At 41.7% G+C, this 21,030-nt stretch overlaps 1 protein-coding gene across 1 annotated transcript in view; it reads left to right on the top strand.

Annotated features, from left to right (window-relative positions):
- The window catches only part of LOC118209722, a 411,967-nt gene that overhangs the window by 285,816 nt on the left and 105,121 nt on the right, over positions 1–21,030 (top strand). Inside the window, exons 6-12 of the mRNA XM_035385292.1 lie at positions 16,655–16,800; positions 17,311–17,421; positions 17,913–18,023; positions 18,752–18,862; positions 19,586–19,696; positions 20,070–20,180; positions 20,793–20,903. Of these exons, the coding sequence (XP_035241183.1) occupies positions 16,655–16,800; positions 17,311–17,421; positions 17,913–18,023; positions 18,752–18,862; positions 19,586–19,696; positions 20,070–20,180; positions 20,793–20,903 (812 nt within the window). The remainder of the gene's footprint in view (positions 1–16,654; positions 16,801–17,310; positions 17,422–17,912; positions 18,024–18,751; positions 18,863–19,585; positions 19,697–20,069; positions 20,181–20,792; positions 20,904–21,030) is intronic.

Here is a 21,030-nt window from a genome sequence, read left to right as displayed (position 1 = left end):
CCCAAATGAGATCAGCACAGCATCCCTGTGGCCTAACATGGAGACGTGGTCTACTGGGGCGAAGGTGGTGCTCCTTATATGGAGACGTGGTATACTCGGGCAAAGGTGGTGCTCCTTATATGGAGACGTGGTCCACTCGGACGAAGGTGGAGCTCCTTATATGGAGACGTGGTCTACTCGGGCAAAGGTGGCGCTCCTTATGGAGGGGGCAGAAGCAGCCTATGAGCAGAAACGGCTGAAGTACTCCGACCTGGCAGCGGAGTGTGAGAGTGTAAGGAGTGTAAGGAGGCCGGTTGGAGAGCAACAGTATATCCAGTGGAGTTGGGACTCTGTCAGTGCTTCACCATCTGGAGAACACGGGCATGACTGGAGCGAGGCTGAGGAGGCCGGGGGGGGGGGGGGGGTGAGTTAATACCCACTCCACCAAAAACAACAGCAGGCGGCGGCAGGGAGACGTCCCATCACTGCCTCTCCACCAGGAGATGTTCTGGGATTAAAGAGACATTAAGGATCGGTGGCTCCAGGCTGATGGCCCTGCAGTGCTGCTGGAGCTGCAACAAACAGCAACGCTCAGCAGAATAAGGTCTGTCTGTGAATCCCAGCAGAACGATGAGCCCTGTGATGACATCACAGCCCAGCAGTGCCAGGACTGGTTAAAGCACTCAGAAAGGGTCAACCAGCACTGCCGTGGAAATGAAGGCATCAGACGGGATGTGGATGAAAATCTGTGGCCAAATACAGCAGGGAGACCAGATCACAGCATGATCAGGATCACAGCATTGCATTTATTTCCTTTGTTTTGCTGAATAATACTGTAATATAATGTATTTATTTATTGTGTATGTTTATTGTGCTACTGCAAGAAGTGGTTCAGTATTGTACATTATTTGTATAAAAACATTTTGTGTTATTGTTTTGTTTTTGACAGAATACCTGTATTTGCAATTATTACACTTCAGTAAACAAAATATCTAATGTTTTGGTGTTTGGTGTCTCTCGTAAAATACAAGCTTTGAGGTAGATGCAGAACACAGAATGTAAACTGATGTCATGAATTATGGTCACTATAGATTTTTATGTTTTGGCCATGTGTCTTTCTTGCATAATGATGGACTCCATTGTACGTTTTTTGCTTTTTACAACAGGATTTTTTTATTCAAAAGTCTGACTCCATATATTTATTATAGTAAATTGATACAGAACAGAACACAGGGTTATGATTACGGTACAACATTACTAATACCTATTATAACCTGAAAATATAAGTATAACCATTTTTTCAGTCATGATAAAACGAGATGTGGATGGAGTTTACAAGCTGGGATAATTTATGGATCCCATCAGAGCTGGCCTTCTATGTCAGTTTGAGCCTCTTCGTGTCTCTGGAGTAGAGGCTCCCAGCCCAGTACACACTGGTGTTGAACAGGACACCGGCCACAATGATCTGGCAGAACATGGCCAGCATCCTGCTACACACACCGAAGGAGCGTAGCCTCCCCAGAAAGAAAAGCCTTCAGTCTAGTAGGGCCTCCAAAGACATAAACCACAGTATCAAACCATCTGTCTATGTGTGTGCACGCGCGCGTGTATGTGTATGTGTGTGTGTGTGTGTGTGTATGTCTAATATAACATTTTTTGTAAAAATCTGAAACTATGCACCAATATAGGAAAGCAGGATAGGGGAAAATATTTTTCATGGCACTGTACATGAGGTAGACAGGTTTCCTTTAACAGGCTTTAATACAAGGGCCACCAGGGAGACACACACCACACAGCCTGCAGAGAAATTCTCAGAAGTTTGCTAATGCCACACACCAGTATGGAGTATATTACCTTAACAGGAGCGAGCTCGTCTGAGTAAATGTTTCCCTGTTGTAATTACATCAAACACCCATGTGATAGAGCCAGAGCCATGACATGACCTTATGTTTAATCTTAAGGCTTTGCTTTAAAAAAATAAATAAATACTGCTTTGGTACGATAACAAGCCTACACATTAATGGATTATTTTACATTACATTACATTACATTATAGGCATTTAGCAGACGCTCTTATCCAGAGCGACGTACAACAAGTGCATAGGTTCATGAAGTAGAGGTGCAAAAGAAACACTAGAGAGGTGCAAAAGAAACACTCCTTGGATGAGAAAAAGAAACATTTACCACATATCAGCTTTTGAGCATGTATAATTAGTAATGGAATAGAACAGAAAAGCTGTTTTTCATACCAGAGGAAGACCTTTCATAAGCGGCTCTGACATGCAGACATACGAGCGCCCAAGGGGGGTCGCTAGAGAGCAGTGAAACGCAGATCCCTGTCTGGCTGAACCCTCCCGTAGCCTGGGCAACACAGGCACCAATCGTGCGTCTCCCTGTGGAGCTACCGGCCACAGTCGGCACTGGCACGGTCCGGATTCAACCCGAGGCCGTGAGGCTCATCCATGCACCTCAGCGTGGTGCCTTAACCGAATGAGCCATCCAGCAGCCCCAAGCCTAATTTCAATAAATGACGACTTATCAGCATCCAGAAGAAATGCTAACTACCATACAGAATGCCAAATAATCACTGAATTGATAGGATCCACTCAAAGCAGGCACATGAGGTAGACAGGAAATCATCAGGCCAGATGACATTTTCCCACTGTAACAGACTTTAGTACAATACGCACCAGAGAAACACCCAATACACAGCATACAGAGGCATTCTCCAAAGACTCACCAAGTTGTCTCAGTCTTGATAGTAGTTTCTAAGCATCGCACATCATAAGGTCACATCTCACAAGCATAGAGGCTCTGTCTGTGGTCACACACGGATGTTACATCAGTAATTAGGCCTCTCAGAATACAACACAACAGCACAGTATAGGGCCTGGGACAGGGGTGGTATATCCCCATGGCGGGTGCCAGAGCTTTTCGGGTCCTCTCAGGAGTGCACTCGGGACAGCCCTGAGCTGCATTCCATCCTCCCTGTAGCTCTTCATTGCTCTTCGCCCTCATCGCCACGGTAACTGGGAATGTGGAGACTGGGACAAGGCCGCAGGCCTAGGCAGAAGTGGCCAGGAGTGCATACAGAAATACAGAAACATACACTTCCCTTCACTACGTTAAGATGCCAAGCAGCTGTACACTGCAGAACACAGTCTGAAGTGCATTAATCACTGCAGGTTTCCCACTAAATCTACAGGAACTGAGGCAGAGCAGCGAAAGAATGGGCAGTGATTCATTATGTGCACTCATATAGACATGAAAACTGTTTTTTTTTTTTAATCAATCAAACATTTAATAATTTGCAAAATATTTTAGTTTACAGTCACATCTGCAGCAATTTATTAAGACATGAGAACACCTGTGGAGTTCTTGAAAAGAAAAATAATGTTGTAGTTCCTCTAAACAGCCACTAGACGGTACGGGAAGTTCAATTTCAGGCTATTTGTCTCATGGGCGCCTCCTAGTTTGAACCGTAATCTGATGTTTGGGCTATGGCAAACATAATAGAATCTGCATAACAAATACACAAGCAGCAATAATCATTTTGCAGAGTTCTGAGAGCTAGCCTTGCCATAGCTTGTCAATAAATGGATTACACAAGCTTTCTCTGATCAGCATAAAGTTTGGGTTTTTGTGCATCACTGCTGCACTACGAGTGTCATCAAATTGTTGTTGTTGTAGACATCATAAATGGTTGCATGTTTTCACTTGTGAGCAAGAACATGGACACTGATGTTTCTTATTCTGAAGGGGCCATTTATGTTGTGTAAAATGATAGATTCAGTGTTGGCTTTCAAACAACTGTAGACAGACTTGTGTAATTCTTTCTTTATTAGGAGTATATGGACACGGTGACCCAGTACCCAGAGGAAACCAGCACAAACACAGGAACATGCTAGCTCCATGCAGAGAGTACGCAAACCCGGGACTCGCACCCGGCTTTTTTTTTTATCGTCACACAGATTGTTTTGCCGTGTGTGATTTCAGGATTACACATTTTGCCCAAAATTGAATTAAAGAGCAGTGCTCTTATTTCTCTCTAGACAGCCACAAATAAACACTAATGTGGGTAAACCCAGACCCAAAGCCAAGCCTCACTGTGAAACATTTGGGCTTCAGTCACTGCAAGACTTACCTGAACCAGTAAAGAAGCAGTCTCGCATAGCCAGACCACACTTCGTTTCAGCGCGGGAGAAAGGTCTGGCTCAGAGCTCAAGCCATTATCATTCCGGTATAGACAAAAAAACGCTATGGCTTTTTTGTGTTTCTTTAAACCAATCACAATCGTCTTTGGCGGCGCTAAACCCAGAATGCATCGAAGGAGCCCGTCAAAACGGTAACACGCAGATAGCGGAAGGGGAGGACAACTAACTAGTTTAGCCGAAACAGTCAGCGAATGGTCCGTTTGACAGCCTATGGTTAGAGTTTAGGAGTTTAGGTTGGCTGGTCGGGAGATTGTCGAGCCGGCGAGGCAGCGAAGTTCAAACAGTTTATGGCTTTTGTCTTGTTTTGTTTTCTTTTGACTGTTAGGTGCGGACACTTCTGAAAGGATTAGGATTTAGAGAAGCACGAGCGCATCCCGGCTTGGGATTTCCGGCCGGGGTTAGCCGTGTAGAAAGACCTTTAAAAGGTTTAAAATAGGGAAAGCGCCAGTTGGGGGAGTGTTTGCGGTAGCTAGGAGTAGGTAGCTGACTACTGCGGCCACTGATTGTCGGGTGAAGCGGGTTTTTTTGAAACAGGGAAAACGGTCGTTTGGAAGTGTGGCGCGGCGCGAAGTTTTGAATTTGTTTGTTTCTTACTGGTTCGCTGGATTAAACTGATTGATTGTTGGATTTGGTAATCGGTAGTCGGTCGAGTGAGGAGTAAAGGGTGGGAGTGTCGGCCGATGGCCTGTATAGGTCCGGTAGCGAGACTCTCACGCTGCTTCTCGTTGACTGTAGTAACATGGCGGGGAAGGAGGTAGATGAAGACAGCTATAACAGCATGGAGTTGAATGAGGAGGAGGGGTATGGGGGTGAATGGGAACAGGTGGGGAAGGGAGGTGGGCGTCGGACGGCTAAGAGGAAGAAATAGAGTGACTGTAATCTAGGAGAAACGGAGAGTGAGGGATGGGAGGATGAGGCAAGGAGTTCAAAGACAGGATCCCTTAATGTTGTGGTGAGGTTTGAGGGAGAAGGTGGAGTGAAGAAAACAGACCCGCTTAGACTCACATATTTAATCATAGCACAGGTAGGTGAAGTCAAGTATGCGAGAGTGCTAGGGGATGGTAACTTGCTAATTGGATGTAACTCAGAACCAAGTAGAAAAGGCGAGAAAGCTACTGTGTATAGGAAAAGTTGAAGTTGCAAAAACAGTGAAAATTGGAGAGCCGAGTCTCAATGGGTGTAAGGGGGTGATAACAGGGATCCCCCTTAGTGTAAGTATGAAGGAGTTAGCGGAAAACTTGAAAGTGCGTAACAGTAAAGTTAAAAATGTTAAAAGAATGACAAGAGGAGCTGAGAAAAAAGATACAGAAACAGTGCTGATTGAGTTTGATGCCAAAGATATCCCAAAATAAAAATTTTTTTGGATTTATTAAATATAATGTCAGGAAATTTGTCCCAAAACCAATGAGGTGTTTCAATTGCCAGGAGTTTGGGCACATAGCTAAGGTGTGCAAGGGCAAGAGAAGATGTGCAAGGTGCGGTGGTGATCATGAATATGGAAAGTGTGGGTCAGGTATAAAACCGAAATGCTGTAACTGTGGAGGTGAACATAGTGTTGTGTACTGGGCATGTGAAGCAATGAAGCGTGAGGTTGCAGTACAGAAGGTCAGAACAAAAGAGAAGATATCTTATGCCGAGGCAGCTAAGATGGCTGGACAGGAGATACTGAATGACAAGCAGGGGGGAGGGAAAGAGCAAATGGCGGCAAGTATAATGCAAGAGGTGGAAAAGAAGTTGTTGATAGAGAAAAATAAACTGGCGACGTTTATAGCGGGAGTTATAAACGCAACTGCGGATGTAAATTCAAAAACGGAAAGAATCAAGATTATTGTCAAAGCAGCTGTGTATAAGAGGGTTAAAATGGGAGGAAGTCAGGGAGGAGTTAAGTGCTCAGGCAAGTCAAGAAACACAATGTATTGGGTTATAGTAGTAGTAATGTTAATTCTCCAATGGAACGCAAGAAGCTTGATTGCTAATGGCCAGGATTTTAAAAAGTTCATTTATAGTCAGAAGGAAAAACCAGACCTGCTGTGTATCCAGGAGTCATGGTTAAAACCAAGTTTGGATTTTATAATAAATGGATACGTGGCAATCAGGCGGGACAGGAAGGATGGGGCAGGAGGGGGTTGTGTCACCTTTGTGAAGAAATAATAGAAAAAAAAAATAGAAATATTGATATTGGAAATGAGTTGGAGTGTGTGGTTATTGAAGTGTGGGCAGAAAGGAAGAACCTGGTGGTTATAAACTTTTATAATCCATGCAGGAAATTAGAACTCAGCAGACTGGAAGACATAGAAGGATTAAATAGAGGAAGCATTGTGTGGTGTGGAGACTTCAATGCACATAATACGTTATGGGGGAGTGATAAAACAGATCACAATGGGCAGGTAGTGGAAGAGTTGTTGGATGGAAAGCATCTTGTCTGTATTAATGATGGCAGAAACACGAGGATAGATGTGAACACTGGAAAGGAGTCTGTACTAGATCTGACGTTAGTGACCAATACCTTAGCGCCATTGTGCGAATGGGATGTGTATCAGGAAGGGACCATAGGTAGTGACCATTATCCAATATACAGTAAAATAAATATAGTAATGATACAGAATACAGAGAACACAGGTGGTAAATTGATTTTTGGAAAAGCTAACTGGGGAAATTTCATGACTGAAAGTGATAAACAGCTACAGCAGATTAGCGACAATATGAGTATAGAAATGAGTAACTGCAAAATATTGCAGGGTATAATGGCAGTTGCAATAAGTTGTATTCCTAAAAGTACAGGTAGGACAAAGAGGAAATTAGTACCTTGGTGGGATGATAAGTGCAAACAAGCAGTAAAGAGTAGGAACAAGGCATTTAAACTGGTCAAAAGATCCCATAATTTTCAGTATTTGGTCCAGTACAAAAAAGCACAGGCAATGGTTAAGAAAATGATAAAAGAGGTCATATTGGAGTTCTGTGGGTCAATTGGGAACACCACTCAGATAGGAGAAGTTTGGGGAATGATAAAGAAAATGGGAGGAGATAGGAGGGAATGGAACTACCCTGTCCTGAGCACCGGAAATGAAGTGGCGATAACCAATAAAGAAAAGGCTGAATTACTTTTAAAAACTTTTGTTACAGTACACAGTTCCTATAATCTGAATGAGGAAGAAAAGCAAGGCAGGGGAAAAACCAAAGCTGGAAACATGGATGCACTAAGGAGAAAGAATACCAGTGGAAATTAACTAGATGTCCCATTTACTGTTGGAGAGATGAAGAGGGCATTAGGCAAAACAGGAATGAGTGCACCGGGAAAAGACGGAATATGCTATATAATGATTAAACATTTAAGTGAAGGAGGATTAAATAAATTACTGATGTTATTCAATAAAGTGTGGAAGGAGGGGCGAGTCCCTATGAGCTGGAAGGAAGCAATTATAATTCTAATCAGAAAGCCTGGGAAAGATCCTAGTAAGCCAGGAAACTACAGAGCCATTGCTTTAACGTCACATATATGTAAACTAATGGAACGGGTGGTTAATGAGAGGCTCATGCACTTTTTGGAGAAAGGGGGACTGATGGCTGCATATCAGAGTGGATTTAGGAGAGGCAGGAACACAATGGATCCAGTTCTGTGTTTAGAGGATGAGATAAGAAAAGCCCAGGTGAATAAAGAGATTGTGGCTGCAGTATTTTTCGATGTGGAAAAAGCTTATGATATGCTATGGAAAGAAGGGTTGTTAATCAAGCTTCATAAAATGGGAATTGAGGGAAACATCTTCAATTGGATTAGGGATTTTCTAAGTGATAGGTCAATTCAGGTCAAGATAGGGTCAGAGGTCTCACGTAAACATGCTGTAGAAAATGGTACGCCCCAGGGGAGTGTTGTAAGTCCTACTTTATTTTCAGTCATGGAAAATTATATATTTGAAAGTATACCGTTAGGCATGGGAAGGTCTCTGTTTGCAGATGATGGGGCTTTATGGAAGAGGGGAGGGAACCTAGAACATATAGTTAAAAAATTACAAGAAGGGATAAATCGAGTGGAAAGATGGGGAATAGAATGGGGTTTTTAATTTTCTGTGGAAAAAACAAAAATTATGTTCTTCACAAGTAAGAAAATCAGGGAAGCAAGGAATCTGAAGTTATATAGAAGTAACCTAGAGAGAGTAGAATGCGTTCGTTTCTTGGGAGTACGTTTTGATCCCAGACTAACATGGAAAGAGCATATAAGAAGCATAGTGGAAAAAAGTAAGAAAGTCATTAATGTTATGAGATGTCTTGCTGGGCTGGAATGGGGATCTGATATAGTGTCATTGAAGTATATATATGTAGCGCTAATCCGGGCAAGAATTGATTATGGTAGTGTGGTGTATGGCTCAGCAGCCAAGACTGTGCTGTCAGACCTGGATGTTGTGCAGGCTCGTGCTCTGAGGATTTGCCTAGGGGCAGTAAAAACGGCGCCGGTGTGTGCGCTGCAAGTTGAGGCAGGAGAAATGCCTCTCTGGATTCGTAGGAAACAGTTGATGGCCAATTACTGGATAAATCTAAGGGGACACACAGAAAGTCATCCAACTAAGAGGGTATTGGAAGCTAGTTGGGAGAGGGAAAAAGCACAAAAAACAAGCTTTGGATGGGTAGGCAAGGACGTTGCAGAACAAATGCAAGTTCATGAAATTGAATTTTGTCTGTGTTGTGGCCTGTGAGACCACTCTGGATGTTGAAAAATGCTTGTGTGGACATGGAACTATTGAATATAAAGCACAGAAATAAGACGGCAGATTTAGTTCAGGAATATTACATGCATAGGGACAGGAATTACAATGACTATTTACAGATTTTTACAGATGGGTCAAAAGGATCCAATAACAGAGGTGACAGGGGCTGCAGTGGTGATTCCCAGTCACCAGACTGGAATCAGTAAGAGAACGTCAGATTATTTGAACGTATATGCTGTTGAGCTAATTGCAGTTCTGTTAGCATTAGAGTGGGTGGAAGGAGTGACGGCAAATAATATACTCATCTGTAGTGACTCTGTATCAGCATTGTCAAGCATTAAAACAGGATCAGGAAGTAATCACCAAGACATATTATATGAACTGTTGTTTAATAATTCAAGGATAACCAATCAAGGGAAAAACATAAAGTTCATGTGGGTACCAGCACATTCAGGAATCCAGGGAAATGAAAAAGCAGATAAATTGGCGAAGGAGGCGGTCAGGAGAGAGCATGTGGACCTTAATGTTAAACTTTCAAAATCAGAGGGGAAAAGCATAGTTTGGAGGGGAGTAATAGTAATCAAACAATGGCAACAACATTGGGATAGTGCAACAAAAGGAAGACATTTATATGAAATACAAAATAAAGTAGGAATGGCAAGAAACAGTGGAACCAATAGAAGAGAGCAAGTAATCATAAGTAGATTAAGAATTGGTCACAGCAGCTTGAATAGCACACTATTTATTATAGGAAAACATCCAGCTGGCTATTGTGATCTGTGCCAGGAATTAGAAACAGTGGAGCGTGTCCTGATTGAATGCAGGAAGCATGAGCAAGAAAGAATGGTAATGTTTACAGGATTACAGAGACTAGGAGTGGAGGCAAGGTTTACAGACCTGCTTGAGTGTGGGGACACGGTGGAGAGAAAGAGGGAGATATTTAGTTTTTTGAGGACAACTGGAAGAAGTAAAAGGATATGAGAGATCCAGACAGCAATACATGGTTAGATCCAGAAGGAGGCGGTAATGCAACTAAAAAGGATGTCAACTGCCTGAAAACACCAAAGAAAAAGAAGAAGAAGAAGAAGAAGAAGAAGAAGAAGCGGAAGGGGAGGAGAATGAGCGTGTAAGTCAAATTGCCTCCAGGGGGCGTCTGGTTCGTGACGTCACAGCCCAATGTTAAAATCCTATTGACTTTTTAAAAACCATTCATTGTAAAATATATATAGCGATTAAAAATAAAAGATTTCTCACGTTTTTTTTGGTACCGTCATTCTCTACCGTAGCATGCGCTTGGTTATATTTATTTCAATCTCTGGAGGGAAAAAAACGGATTTATATCGATTTACGATGTGCTGCTGGTCCTGAACTACACTAAATTAAAGTCGCACGGATACACGTCACAACCACGTGTGCTTGTAAGTGTACCCGCCAAGTGCGGTGCCTAGGCTGCCCCTAACTGCTGGTCTGGGATCAGATTTCCCTTCACAGGTCCTAGCTTTAACCATTAGTAGGAGAAGAAAATAACAGACTCTGTACCAGCAGCTAGGGCCAACTGCACCTAACACTGGTGGCTAGCTAACTATACCCACGACAAATGCCGTGTCACTGGTTAGCTTAATGCATTTTTTCAATGGTATGGACGACAAAATTACAAACGCAACCATGTAGAGCAGGTCATATACAGCCAGAGTAGATTAGCGGGTCTGTCAGCGCCAGCATGAAAGATATCGTTTATAAAGTTTCGGTTAGCTAACGTTAACGTTAGGAAGGGCTGGATCAGCAGGTAGCTAGCTGGCTAGCTGTCAAAGTCAGGTTTATTTGTCATTACAAACAATACGATGTACAGTACACAATGTAACGAAACTTTCTTTTCGCAAGGCTTCGGTATAACATAGACTTTCAGTCTGCTCACAGTACTTAGAAAAAAGGAATACACATTGTGAGAATCAGAATCACGGTGCACTTAGACAAGACAGGTGCAGTAGGCAAGAGATAGACAATTTCTAATAAATAGTTTTATTGAAACATAGTAAGTAGTAAACATTGTCGGTAATTTATCGAAAACCATGCTGGCTAGCTATATTGTTGTTGTGTTGTGATAAAAATATGTATGACTTATTAGTAACATGTAGGAAGGAAATGCATTTAAGATCACCAACCATCACCACCAAGATGGAGTATATTATTAACAAAATAAGTATATGTAGAACTAGCAATGGCCAGATCTTGGTCAAAACAGTAATAATCTGTAGAGGTTTGCACTCAATATAAAACACAAGCTGTAAAAGTCCATATACAATGAAAGCACAGCTTCTGGCATACAAACTAGGCCTTTCATACAAACGTGTTGTGAATGATAAAATCCAGCAGGAGATAAATGAGGTGAATACATGTCTGACACCAAGAAGGAGAGGAAGACTTAGATAAGAGAAGAGAATGCCTGTTTTTTTAAATTAAAGAAAGGAATGGGGCTTGGAAATAATGGTATCTGAAAAATGAGAAACTGATGTATGGGAAAGAGTAAAGTAAAATGATGTAAGCATGAGGGAAAGTCCAAGCTTGAGCTCCACAACAGGAGGAGCTAGTTTGAACTGTAATCTCATGTTTGGGCTGTGGCAAACATAATATAATTTGCATAACAAATACACAAGCAGCAATAATCATTTTGTAAATGGACTGCATTTATATAGCACTTTACAATTGATGCCTCTCATTCACCAGAGCAGTTAGACGATAGGTGTCTTGCTCAGGGACAGTTCGACACGCCCAGGGCAGGGATCGAACCGGCAACCCTCTGACTGCCAGACAACCGCTCTTACCTCCTGAGCTATGTCACCCATTTTGCAGAATTTGGAGAGCTAGCCTTGCAATAGCTTGTCAATAAATGGATTACACAAGCTTTCTCTGATCAGCATAAAGTTTGGGTTTTTGTGCATTGCTGCTGCCTACGAGTGTCATCAAATTATTGTTGTTGTTGTAGACATCATAAATGGTTGCATGTTTTCACTTGTGAGCAAGAACATGGACACTGATTCTTATTCTGAAGGGGGCCATTATGTTGTGTAAAATTATAGATTCTGTGTTGGCTTTTAAACATCTGTAGAAAAACTTGTGTAATTCTTTCTTTATTAGGAGTATATGGACACGGTGACCCAGAGGAAAACAGCACAAACACAGGAACATGCTAGCTCCATACAGAGAGGACGCAACCCCGGGACTCGCACCCGGCTTTTTTTTTATCGTCACACAGAATGTTTTTCCGTGTGTGATTTCAGGATTACACATTTTGCCCAAAATTGAATTCAAGAGCATCCGTGTTCTAAAACCAGATCCAAAGCCAAGCCTCACTGTGAAACATTTGGGCTTCAGTCACTGCAAGACTTACTTGAACCAGTAAAGAAGTAGTCTCGCATAGCCAGACCTATCTCCACACTTCGTTTCAGCGCGGGAGAAAGGTCTGGCTCAGAGCTCAAGCCATTATCATTCCGGTATAGACAAAAAAATGTTATGGCTTGTTTGTATTTCTTTAAACCAGTCACAATCGTCTTGGGCGGCGCTAAGCCCAGAATGCATCGACGGAGCCCGTGAAAACGGTAACACGCAGATAGCGGGAGGGGAGTAATCAGAGACTAAAAAAATAGAGTAATCTAAAGGGGGCATGGAGATAGTCATCCGACAAAAAGGGTACTGCAGATAAAGCTGCCGATAAACAACACCGAAGAAGAAGAAGAAGCGGAAGGGGAGGAGAATTCCGACTGAAATAGTTGGCCAGTCGGTCCTGTGAGTCAGACTAGTAAAGAAGTTAAAAAAAAAAAGTCGAAAGTGAAACTGTTTCAAACTCAAACGTCATTTAAAAGACGGAGGACATAGAGGATGCAGTAAAAAGGAATTAAATCGGTTGAAAGAACTGAGTAAGTAGTCTGTTGTGGATTGGGATGGGGAGAATAGAAGCTAGATGAGAATGGGTGTTTGGAGGAATAGCAATCTGTAGCTATGATCGCAATAACGCTTAATTTTGTGAAATAAAATACGCAGTAAAATGGCGCCCGAGGAGTAGACGAGGAGTATGCTTTTTCAAATTCCTCATTTGGGACCAAAAACAAAAAAAAAAAATCATTTTCAAATGCATTTTTAAAAGTTTAACGTTTATTTTAGCATTTATTTGGTATTTTATGATCATTTTACCTATTTGGATATGACGGATGTCACAGGCCTGTCATCGCCTACATTATGAGACCTGCTGGGCCTACTGTAATAAAAACAGACCGAACATTTTAACTGTGCGGATTGAGAAGTCAAAACGTTATTTTTGCTCTGTATTCACACAGTTTGGATTAAGACAAATTAACTTGATGTCTGCCATGTTAAAGTCGGTGGTCGGTAGTTAATTCACGTATGGAGCTTTCATAGTTGGTCTTCTATCATTTGAAACGAGACATTAGCTTCCGTATACAAGAGCATGCTAAAAAGATGCTTAAAGGATATTAATTTGCATATTTGCTATCCAACTCTGACTAGTTTCAATTCACAAAGACCTAGTGGCCATGTCCTTACCAATTAATTCTGTTCTATTGAATTCGTACAAGTTTCAATTATAATAAATTCAGCAACTACTTTAATAGTAGCAGGAACTGGAAAGAACTGCGGTTATAGTTGCATTAATACGCCGTTTCTTGTGTGAACCACAAGATGGGAGCATGTAGCTGTGCATGTAGGTCTACTTAAAATGACGAAAGCGTCTGATTTTAAAGCCACAACGTCAGACCTAATTTAGGTTTTGCCTGAGTTGGATTGAAGTTGAAATAATGATTTACTTTCATGAATTATTGATTTGGGTCGTTTTTGGATGTTTTCCAAGATTTCTCACGAGCATGTTCGTGTTTGTTAAATGTATGTAAGGGGGGTTCTTTATCCAAATGTGCAGTCGAAACACTGACTGGAAGCACGGGTAGTTAACGTTGCCAAATGTTTTAAAATTTTACATGAAACACAATAACAGGGATAATCAGTCGGCTATAAATTGTTGCTAGCATATCGTATACGCCTACAAGCAAAATACATGCATCTCAGATACTGACTTTATCGGGGTCACAATTATTGGCACCTTTAAAGATTGTTAAAAATAAAATCTAACAGAGTGAACTTTACACCAGCATGTAGATATGGGATGAAGCTGATCAACACCCGCATGTATAAAATACATGCTGATCTCAGGCCAAAGGAACTGTCATGCTCTTCCATTGCTTGCTGCTTCACTGGAGTTTAAAACTGAGGCAACCTGTTTATGAAATCCATTTTTCATCAAAAGCAACAAACTCACAAATGAAGAAAAAAATGGTTGTTGACCTTCAAAAATAAGGAAATGGGTCAAAAACTGAACAAAGAAATATACGACTTACTACTGTGAGACCAAATATTCATCAATTTAAAACCACTGGAGTAGAGTTAAACCTGTCCAGTAGAGGGCGCTAGTGTATTTTAGCCCCATGCTCAATGAGGTAGATGGTTCAGGGAGCAAAGAACAATCCAGTGGCCACAGTTGGAGAATTACTGAACTTGGCTGCATCGGGGTGTCACCAAGTTTCTATTAATTGCTACATTTAGATGCTCCAAAATTAGATGCTACCTCCATGCCAAAAGGCTATTTGGAATGGTTTCAGGAAAAATGGTTTTACTGGGAGTAATCGATAGTTTCAAGAATCTAAATTGTCTCATCTACTGTGCTCCGGAGTGATGACATTAGAGCTCTTTGGCCAAGCATAGCTGTTATTCCATTTGTGGCCTTTCTGTTAGCTTGAACTAGTCTGCCCATTGTCTTTTGATCTCTCATTAACAAGGTGTTTTTTTGTTTATCACACCATTCTCTGTAAACTCTAGAGACTGTGCTGCATGAAAATCCCAGGAGGGCAGCTGTTTCTGTGATGCTGAAACCACTACGTCTGGCACCATCAATCTGGCACAGACAGTCATGCCACAGTCAAAGTCGCTTAGATCACACATCTTGTCCATTACAATATTTGCTCAAACAAAAAACTGAACATCTTCACTATGTCTGCATACTTTATATATTGAGTTGCAGTCACATGATTTGCTGTTTGGTGGAGTAGGGTATTTGCATTAACAAGCAGGTATAGCTAATAAAGTGGGCGAAATATAATACAAAGGATATGGGTTTGGTGTTGATTTAGGGAGGTGTGTACAGAAACAAGCCACATACCTGCTGTTAAATACGGTGGTGGATCTTTAATGTAATGGGGCTGTTCTGCTCCCACTGGTCCTGGGGCCCTTGTTAAGGACAATAGCATCATGAACTCTACCCAGGTACCAGGACATTTTAGCCAAAAAAACTGGTTGCCTCTGCCAGCAGACTGAAAGTCGCTAGTGGATCTTCCAGCAAAACAGTGACCTCAGTCACACATTACTATTCACAAATAAATAATTAATTAACCACATAAGCCACATTTTGCAATGTCTACAGTCTCCAGACTTGAACTATATTGGAAACCTGCAGTTTTAATTGAACAGGACAATTCTGAAGCAAAGACCCAGAGGTATTAAAGAACTGGATGGAGGAAGGGTCTAAGATCTCTCCCAATGTGTTCTCCAGTCTTTTTAGACATTATATAAAAAGACTCAGTGTCATTATCCTTGCAAGGGGAGGGTTAACAAACTACTGATAAGATAAGAAAAGATAAGATGACACTTTATTAATCCCCAGGGGGGGGGGGGGGATTTGGGTGTTACAGCAGCAGAGAGTGACTACAAAAGCAGCAGAAAAAGCTGCATATACATACTATACATAGTAGTCTATACATAGTGTACATACACTCACCGGCCACTTTATTAGGTACACCTTGCTAGTACCGGGTTGGTCTTCTGCTGCTGTAGCCCATCTGCTTCAAGGTTCGACATGTTGTGCGTTCAGAGAAGCTCTTCTGCATACCTCGGTTGTAACGAGTGGTTATTTGAGTTACTGTTGCCTTTCTATCAGCTCGAACCAGTCTGGCCATTCTCCTGTGACCTCTGCCATCAACAAGGCATTTTTGCCCAGAGAACTGCCGCTCACTGGATATTTTCTCTTTTTCCTTGCTCTGTAAATCCTACAGAGATTGTTGTGCGTGAAAATTCCAGATCAGCAGTTTCTGAAATACTCAAACCAGCCCGTCTGGCACCAACAACCATGCCACATTCAAAGTCACTTAAATCACCTTTCTTCCCCATTCTGATGCTTGGTTTGAACTTCAGCAGATCGTCTTGACCATGTCTACATGCCTAAATGCATTGAGTTGCTGCCACATGATTGGCTGATTAAATATTTGCATGAACGAGCAGTTGAACAGGTGTACCTAATTAAGTGGCCGGTGAGTGTCGTATACAGAGTATACATAATATAGTGATAATAATAAAACAAATGAAACATGTAAAGGAAAAGAAATGACTATTTCAGTGAACCCAGGGGTGTCAATAATTGTGACACTTATTTTCTGGAAATAAATGTATGATCTGAAAAATTTTGGTTGATTCCATTGAATCCTTAATGAAAAGTATTTAGCAAGGTGGACAATCAATATATAGTTTACCACTGACATTTATGTGGTACAATTGTTCATCATTATCAATGGTGCAACAACATTTGAGGTGGCTATTTAGAACATGTTTAGGGCCTATTTCAGTTCTGGATTGCTTACTGTCAACACCGTGGCGTGTTGTATATGCGTGTCTGTGTGTTCAGTGTGTTCTCATTTTGTGTGTTTACAGCTTGGCTGGTTTGGGATAGAACCCACGTGTGGTCTGAACTGGTCAGATGTGTTCCAGTCTCCTGAGATAGGGGGCGCTGTTTATAAAATGAGTCTCTCAGAGGAGCCAGACACCAAAGGAGGAACCCTCAGCACTAAGAGGAAGAGGTACAAGTGCATGAACCAGATATTTAATGTGCTGAGAGTTAGAGCTGCAGTAAGAGGATGAGTTTAACTGGAAGCTCAGTCTCGATGTGCTGTGAGTTAGAGCTGCAGTAACAGGATCGTCTTTTACATTTATAATTTATTGCATCAATGCCAAATATTACTCTTGACCATACACAGTGGAATATCACACAAACACAATATATCAGCTTCTGTTCAAACGTTTTAAAAATGCTTTCAGATTTTATTTCTGGCGTGTTTGGGAGCAAGGGCTCGATTTTAATCTGCACTTAGAGGATGAGTTTAACTGGAAGCTCTGTCCCAATGTGCTGTGAGTTCGAGCTGCAGTTAAGGGATGGATATTACAGGAAGCTCTGTCTTCTTGTGCTGTCAGTTAGAGCTGCAATAAGAGGATGAGTTTAACTGGAAGCTCTGTCTTCTTGTCCTATGAGTTTGAGCTGCAGTAAGAGGATGAGTTTAACTGCATGTTGTGTCTCCATGTTTTGTTCACAGGGTCCAAGTAGAAACAGCAGGGTCACCTGTACCCACCTGTAAGTCTATGAAGAGTGATCATTCAATGGGTCATCCAATCGAATTCAGGGGAGAGTTCGCAGGTGACCAAAGGTAATTAAAGATGTTCAAGTTGACAGTACTGTTTAATTATACTTCAGTGTTACTGGCACCTTTCTGTTGTCGGTGGGTGTATTAAGACTTTCAGATTTAGGTGGGGGTTATTATTGCACATATAGCTGTAGGCTTGTGATTTATATCACATTCAGGTGTAGGTGAGGTGTATTTTTTCATATTCATTTGTGCTGTGAGTTATAGCTGCAGTAAGAGGATGAGTTTAACTGGAAGCTCTGTCTCCATGTGCTGTGAGTTAGAGCTGCAGTAAGAGGATGAGTTTAACTGGAAGCTCTGTCTCCATGTGCTGTGAGTTTGAGCTGCAGTAAGAGGATGAGTTTAACTGGAAGCTCTGTCTCCATGTGCTGTGAGTTAGAGCTGCATTAAGAGGATGAGTTTAACTGGAAGCTCTGTCTCCATGTGCTGTGAGTTAGAGCTGCAGTAAGAGGATGAGTTTAACTGGATGTTGTGTCTCCATGTTTTGTTCACAGGGTCCAGGTAGAAAGAGCAGGGTCTCCTGTACCCAGCTGTCTGTCATTGAAGAGTGATCGTTCAATGGAACATCCAATCGCATTCAGAGGAGAGGTCACAGGTGATCAAAGGTAATTAAAGATGTTCAAATTGACAGTACTGTTTAATTATAATTCAATGTTACTGGCACCTTTCTGTTGTCCGTGGGTGTATTAAGACTTTCAGATCTAGGTGGGGGTTATTATTGCACATATAGCTGTAGGTTTGTGATTTATATCACATTCAGGTGTAGGTGAGGTGTGTTTTGTCATATTCATTTGTGCTGTGAGTTAGAGCTGCAGTAAGAGGATGAGTTTAACTGGAAGCTGTGTCTCCATGTGCTGTGAGTTAGAGCTGCAGTAAGAGGATGAGTTTAACTGGAAGCTCTGTCTCCGTGTGCTGTGAGTTAGAGCTGCAGTAAGAGGATGAGTTTAACTGGAAGATCTGTTTCCATATGCTGTGAGTTAGAGCTGCAGTAAGAGGATTGTCTTTTACATTTATATCTTATTGCACCTATGCCAAATATTACTCTTTCTCATCCACAGTGGAATTTCACACAAACACAATATATCAGCTTCTATTTAAACATTTTAAAAATGCTTTCAGATTTTATTTCTGGTGTGTTTGGGAGCAAGGGCTCAATTTTAATCTGCACTTTGAGGATGAATTTCACTGGAAGCTCTGTCTCCATGTGCTGTGAGTTAGAGCTGCAGTATGAGGATGAGTTTAACTGGAAGCTCTGTCTCCATGTGCTGTGAGTTTGAGCTGCAGTAAGAGGATGAGTTTAACTGGATGTTGTGTCTCCATGTTTTGTTCACAGGGTCCAGGTAGAAAGAGCAGGGTCACCTGCACCCAGCTGTCTGTCTATGAAGAGTGATCGTTCAATGGAACATCCAATCGCATTCAGAGGAGAGGTCACAGGTGATCAAAGGTAATTAAAGATGTTCAAGTTGACAGTACTGTTTAATTATACTTCAGTGTTACTGGCACCTTTCTGTTGTCAGTGGGTGTATTAAGACTTTCAGATCTAGGTGGGGGTTATTATTGCACATATAGCTGTAGGTTTGTGATTTATATCACATTCAGGTGTAGGTGAGGTGTGTTTTGTCATTCATTTGTGCTGTGAGTTAGAGCTGCAGTAAGAGGATGAGTTTAACTGGAAGCTGTGTCTCCATGTGCTGTGAGTTAGAGCTGCAGTATGAGGATGAATTTAACTGGAAGCTCTGTCTCCATGTGCTGTGAGTTAGAGCTGCAGTAAGAGGATGAGTTTAACTGGAAGCTCTGTCTCCATGTGCTGTGAGTTAGAGCTGTAGTAATGGACGGAGTCTAGCACAGTGGGTCAGGAACTGGGCTTGTAACCGAAAGGTCGCAGGTTCGATTCCCGGGTAAGGACACTGCCGTTGTACCCTTTAGCAAGGTTATTTAACCGAAATTGCTTCAGTATATATCCAGCTGTATAAATGGATACAATGTAAAATGCTATGTAAAAGTTGTGTAAGTCGCTCTGGATAAGAGCGTCTGCTAAATGCCTGTAATGTAATGTAAAGTAAGAGGATGAGTTTAACTGGAAGCTCTGTCTCCATGTGCTGTGAGTTTGAGCTGCAGTAAGAGGATGAGTTTAACTGGATGTTGTGTCTCCATATTTTGTTCACAGGGTCCAGGTAGAAAGAGCAGGGTCTCCTGTACCCAGCTGTCTGTCTATGAAGAGTGATCGTTCAATGGAACATCCAATCGCATTCAGAGGAGAGGTCACAGGTGATCAAAGGTAATTAAAGATGTTCAAATTGACAGTACTGTTTAATTATAATTCAATGTTACTGGCACCTTTCTGTTGTCGGTGGGTGTATTAAGACTTTCAGATCTAGGTGGGGGTTATTATTGCACATATAGCTGTAGGTTTGTGATTTATATCACATTCAGGTGTAGGTGAGGTGTGTTTTGTCATTCATTTGTGCTGTGAGTTAGAGCTGCAGTAAGAGGATGAGTTTAACTGGAAGCTCTGTCTCCATGTGCTGAGAGTTAGAGCTGCAGTAAGAGGATGAGTTTAACTGGAAGCTCTGTCTCCATGTGCTGTGAGTTTGAGCTGCAGTAAGAGGATGAGTTTAACTGGATGTTGTGTCTCCATATTTTGTTCACAGGGTCCAGGTAGAAAGAGCAGGGTCTCCTGTACCCAGCTGTCTGTCTATGAAGAGTGATCGTTCAATGGAACATCCAATCGCATTCAGAGGAGAGGTCACAGGTGATCAAAGGTAATTAAAGATGTTCAAATTGACAGTACTGTTTAATTATAATTCAATGTTACTGGCACCTTTCTGTTGTCCGTGGGTGTATTAAGACTTTCAGATCTAGGTGGGGGTTATTATTGCACATATAGTTGTAGGTTTGTGATTTATATCACATTCAGGTAAAGCTGAGGTGTATTTTGTCATATTCATTTGTGCTGTGAGTTAGAGCTGCAGTAAGAGGATGAGTTTAACTGGAAGCTCTGTCTCCATGTGCTGTGAGTTAGAGCTGCAGTAAGAGGATTGTCTTTTACATTTATAATTTATTGCACCTATGCCAAATATTACTCTTGACTCTCCACAGTGGAATATCACACAGACACAATAAATCAGCTTCTATTTAAACATTTAAAAAATGCTTTCAGATTTTATTTCTGTTGTATTTGGGAGCAAGGGCTCAATTTTAATCTGCACTTTGAGGATGAGTTTAACTGGAAGCTCTGTCTCCATGTGCTGTGAGTTAGAGCTGCAGTAAGAGGATGAGTTTAACTGGAAGCTCTGTCTCCATGTGCTGTGAGTTAGAGCTGCAGTAAGAGGATGAGTTTAACTGGAAGATCTGTTTCCATGTTTTGTTCACAGGGTCCAGGTAGAAAGAGCAGGGTCACCTGCACCCAGCTGTCTGTCTATGAAGAGTGATCGTTCAATGGAACATCCAATCGCATTCAGAGGAGAGGTCACAGGTGATCAAAGGTAATTAAAGATGTTCAAGTTGACAGTACTGTTTAATTATACTTCAGTGTTACTGGCACCTTTCTGTTGTCGGTGGGTGTATTAAGACTTTCAGATCTAGGTGGGGGTTATTATTGCACATATAGCT

The sequence above is a fragment of the Anguilla anguilla genome, chromosome 12 (genome assembly GCF_013347855.1).
Source record: "Anguilla anguilla isolate fAngAng1 chromosome 12, fAngAng1.pri, whole genome shotgun sequence".
Lineage (NCBI taxonomy): Eukaryota > Metazoa > Chordata > Actinopteri > Anguilliformes > Anguillidae > Anguilla > Anguilla anguilla.
This window is presented reverse-complemented; position numbering and strand designations above follow the sequence as displayed.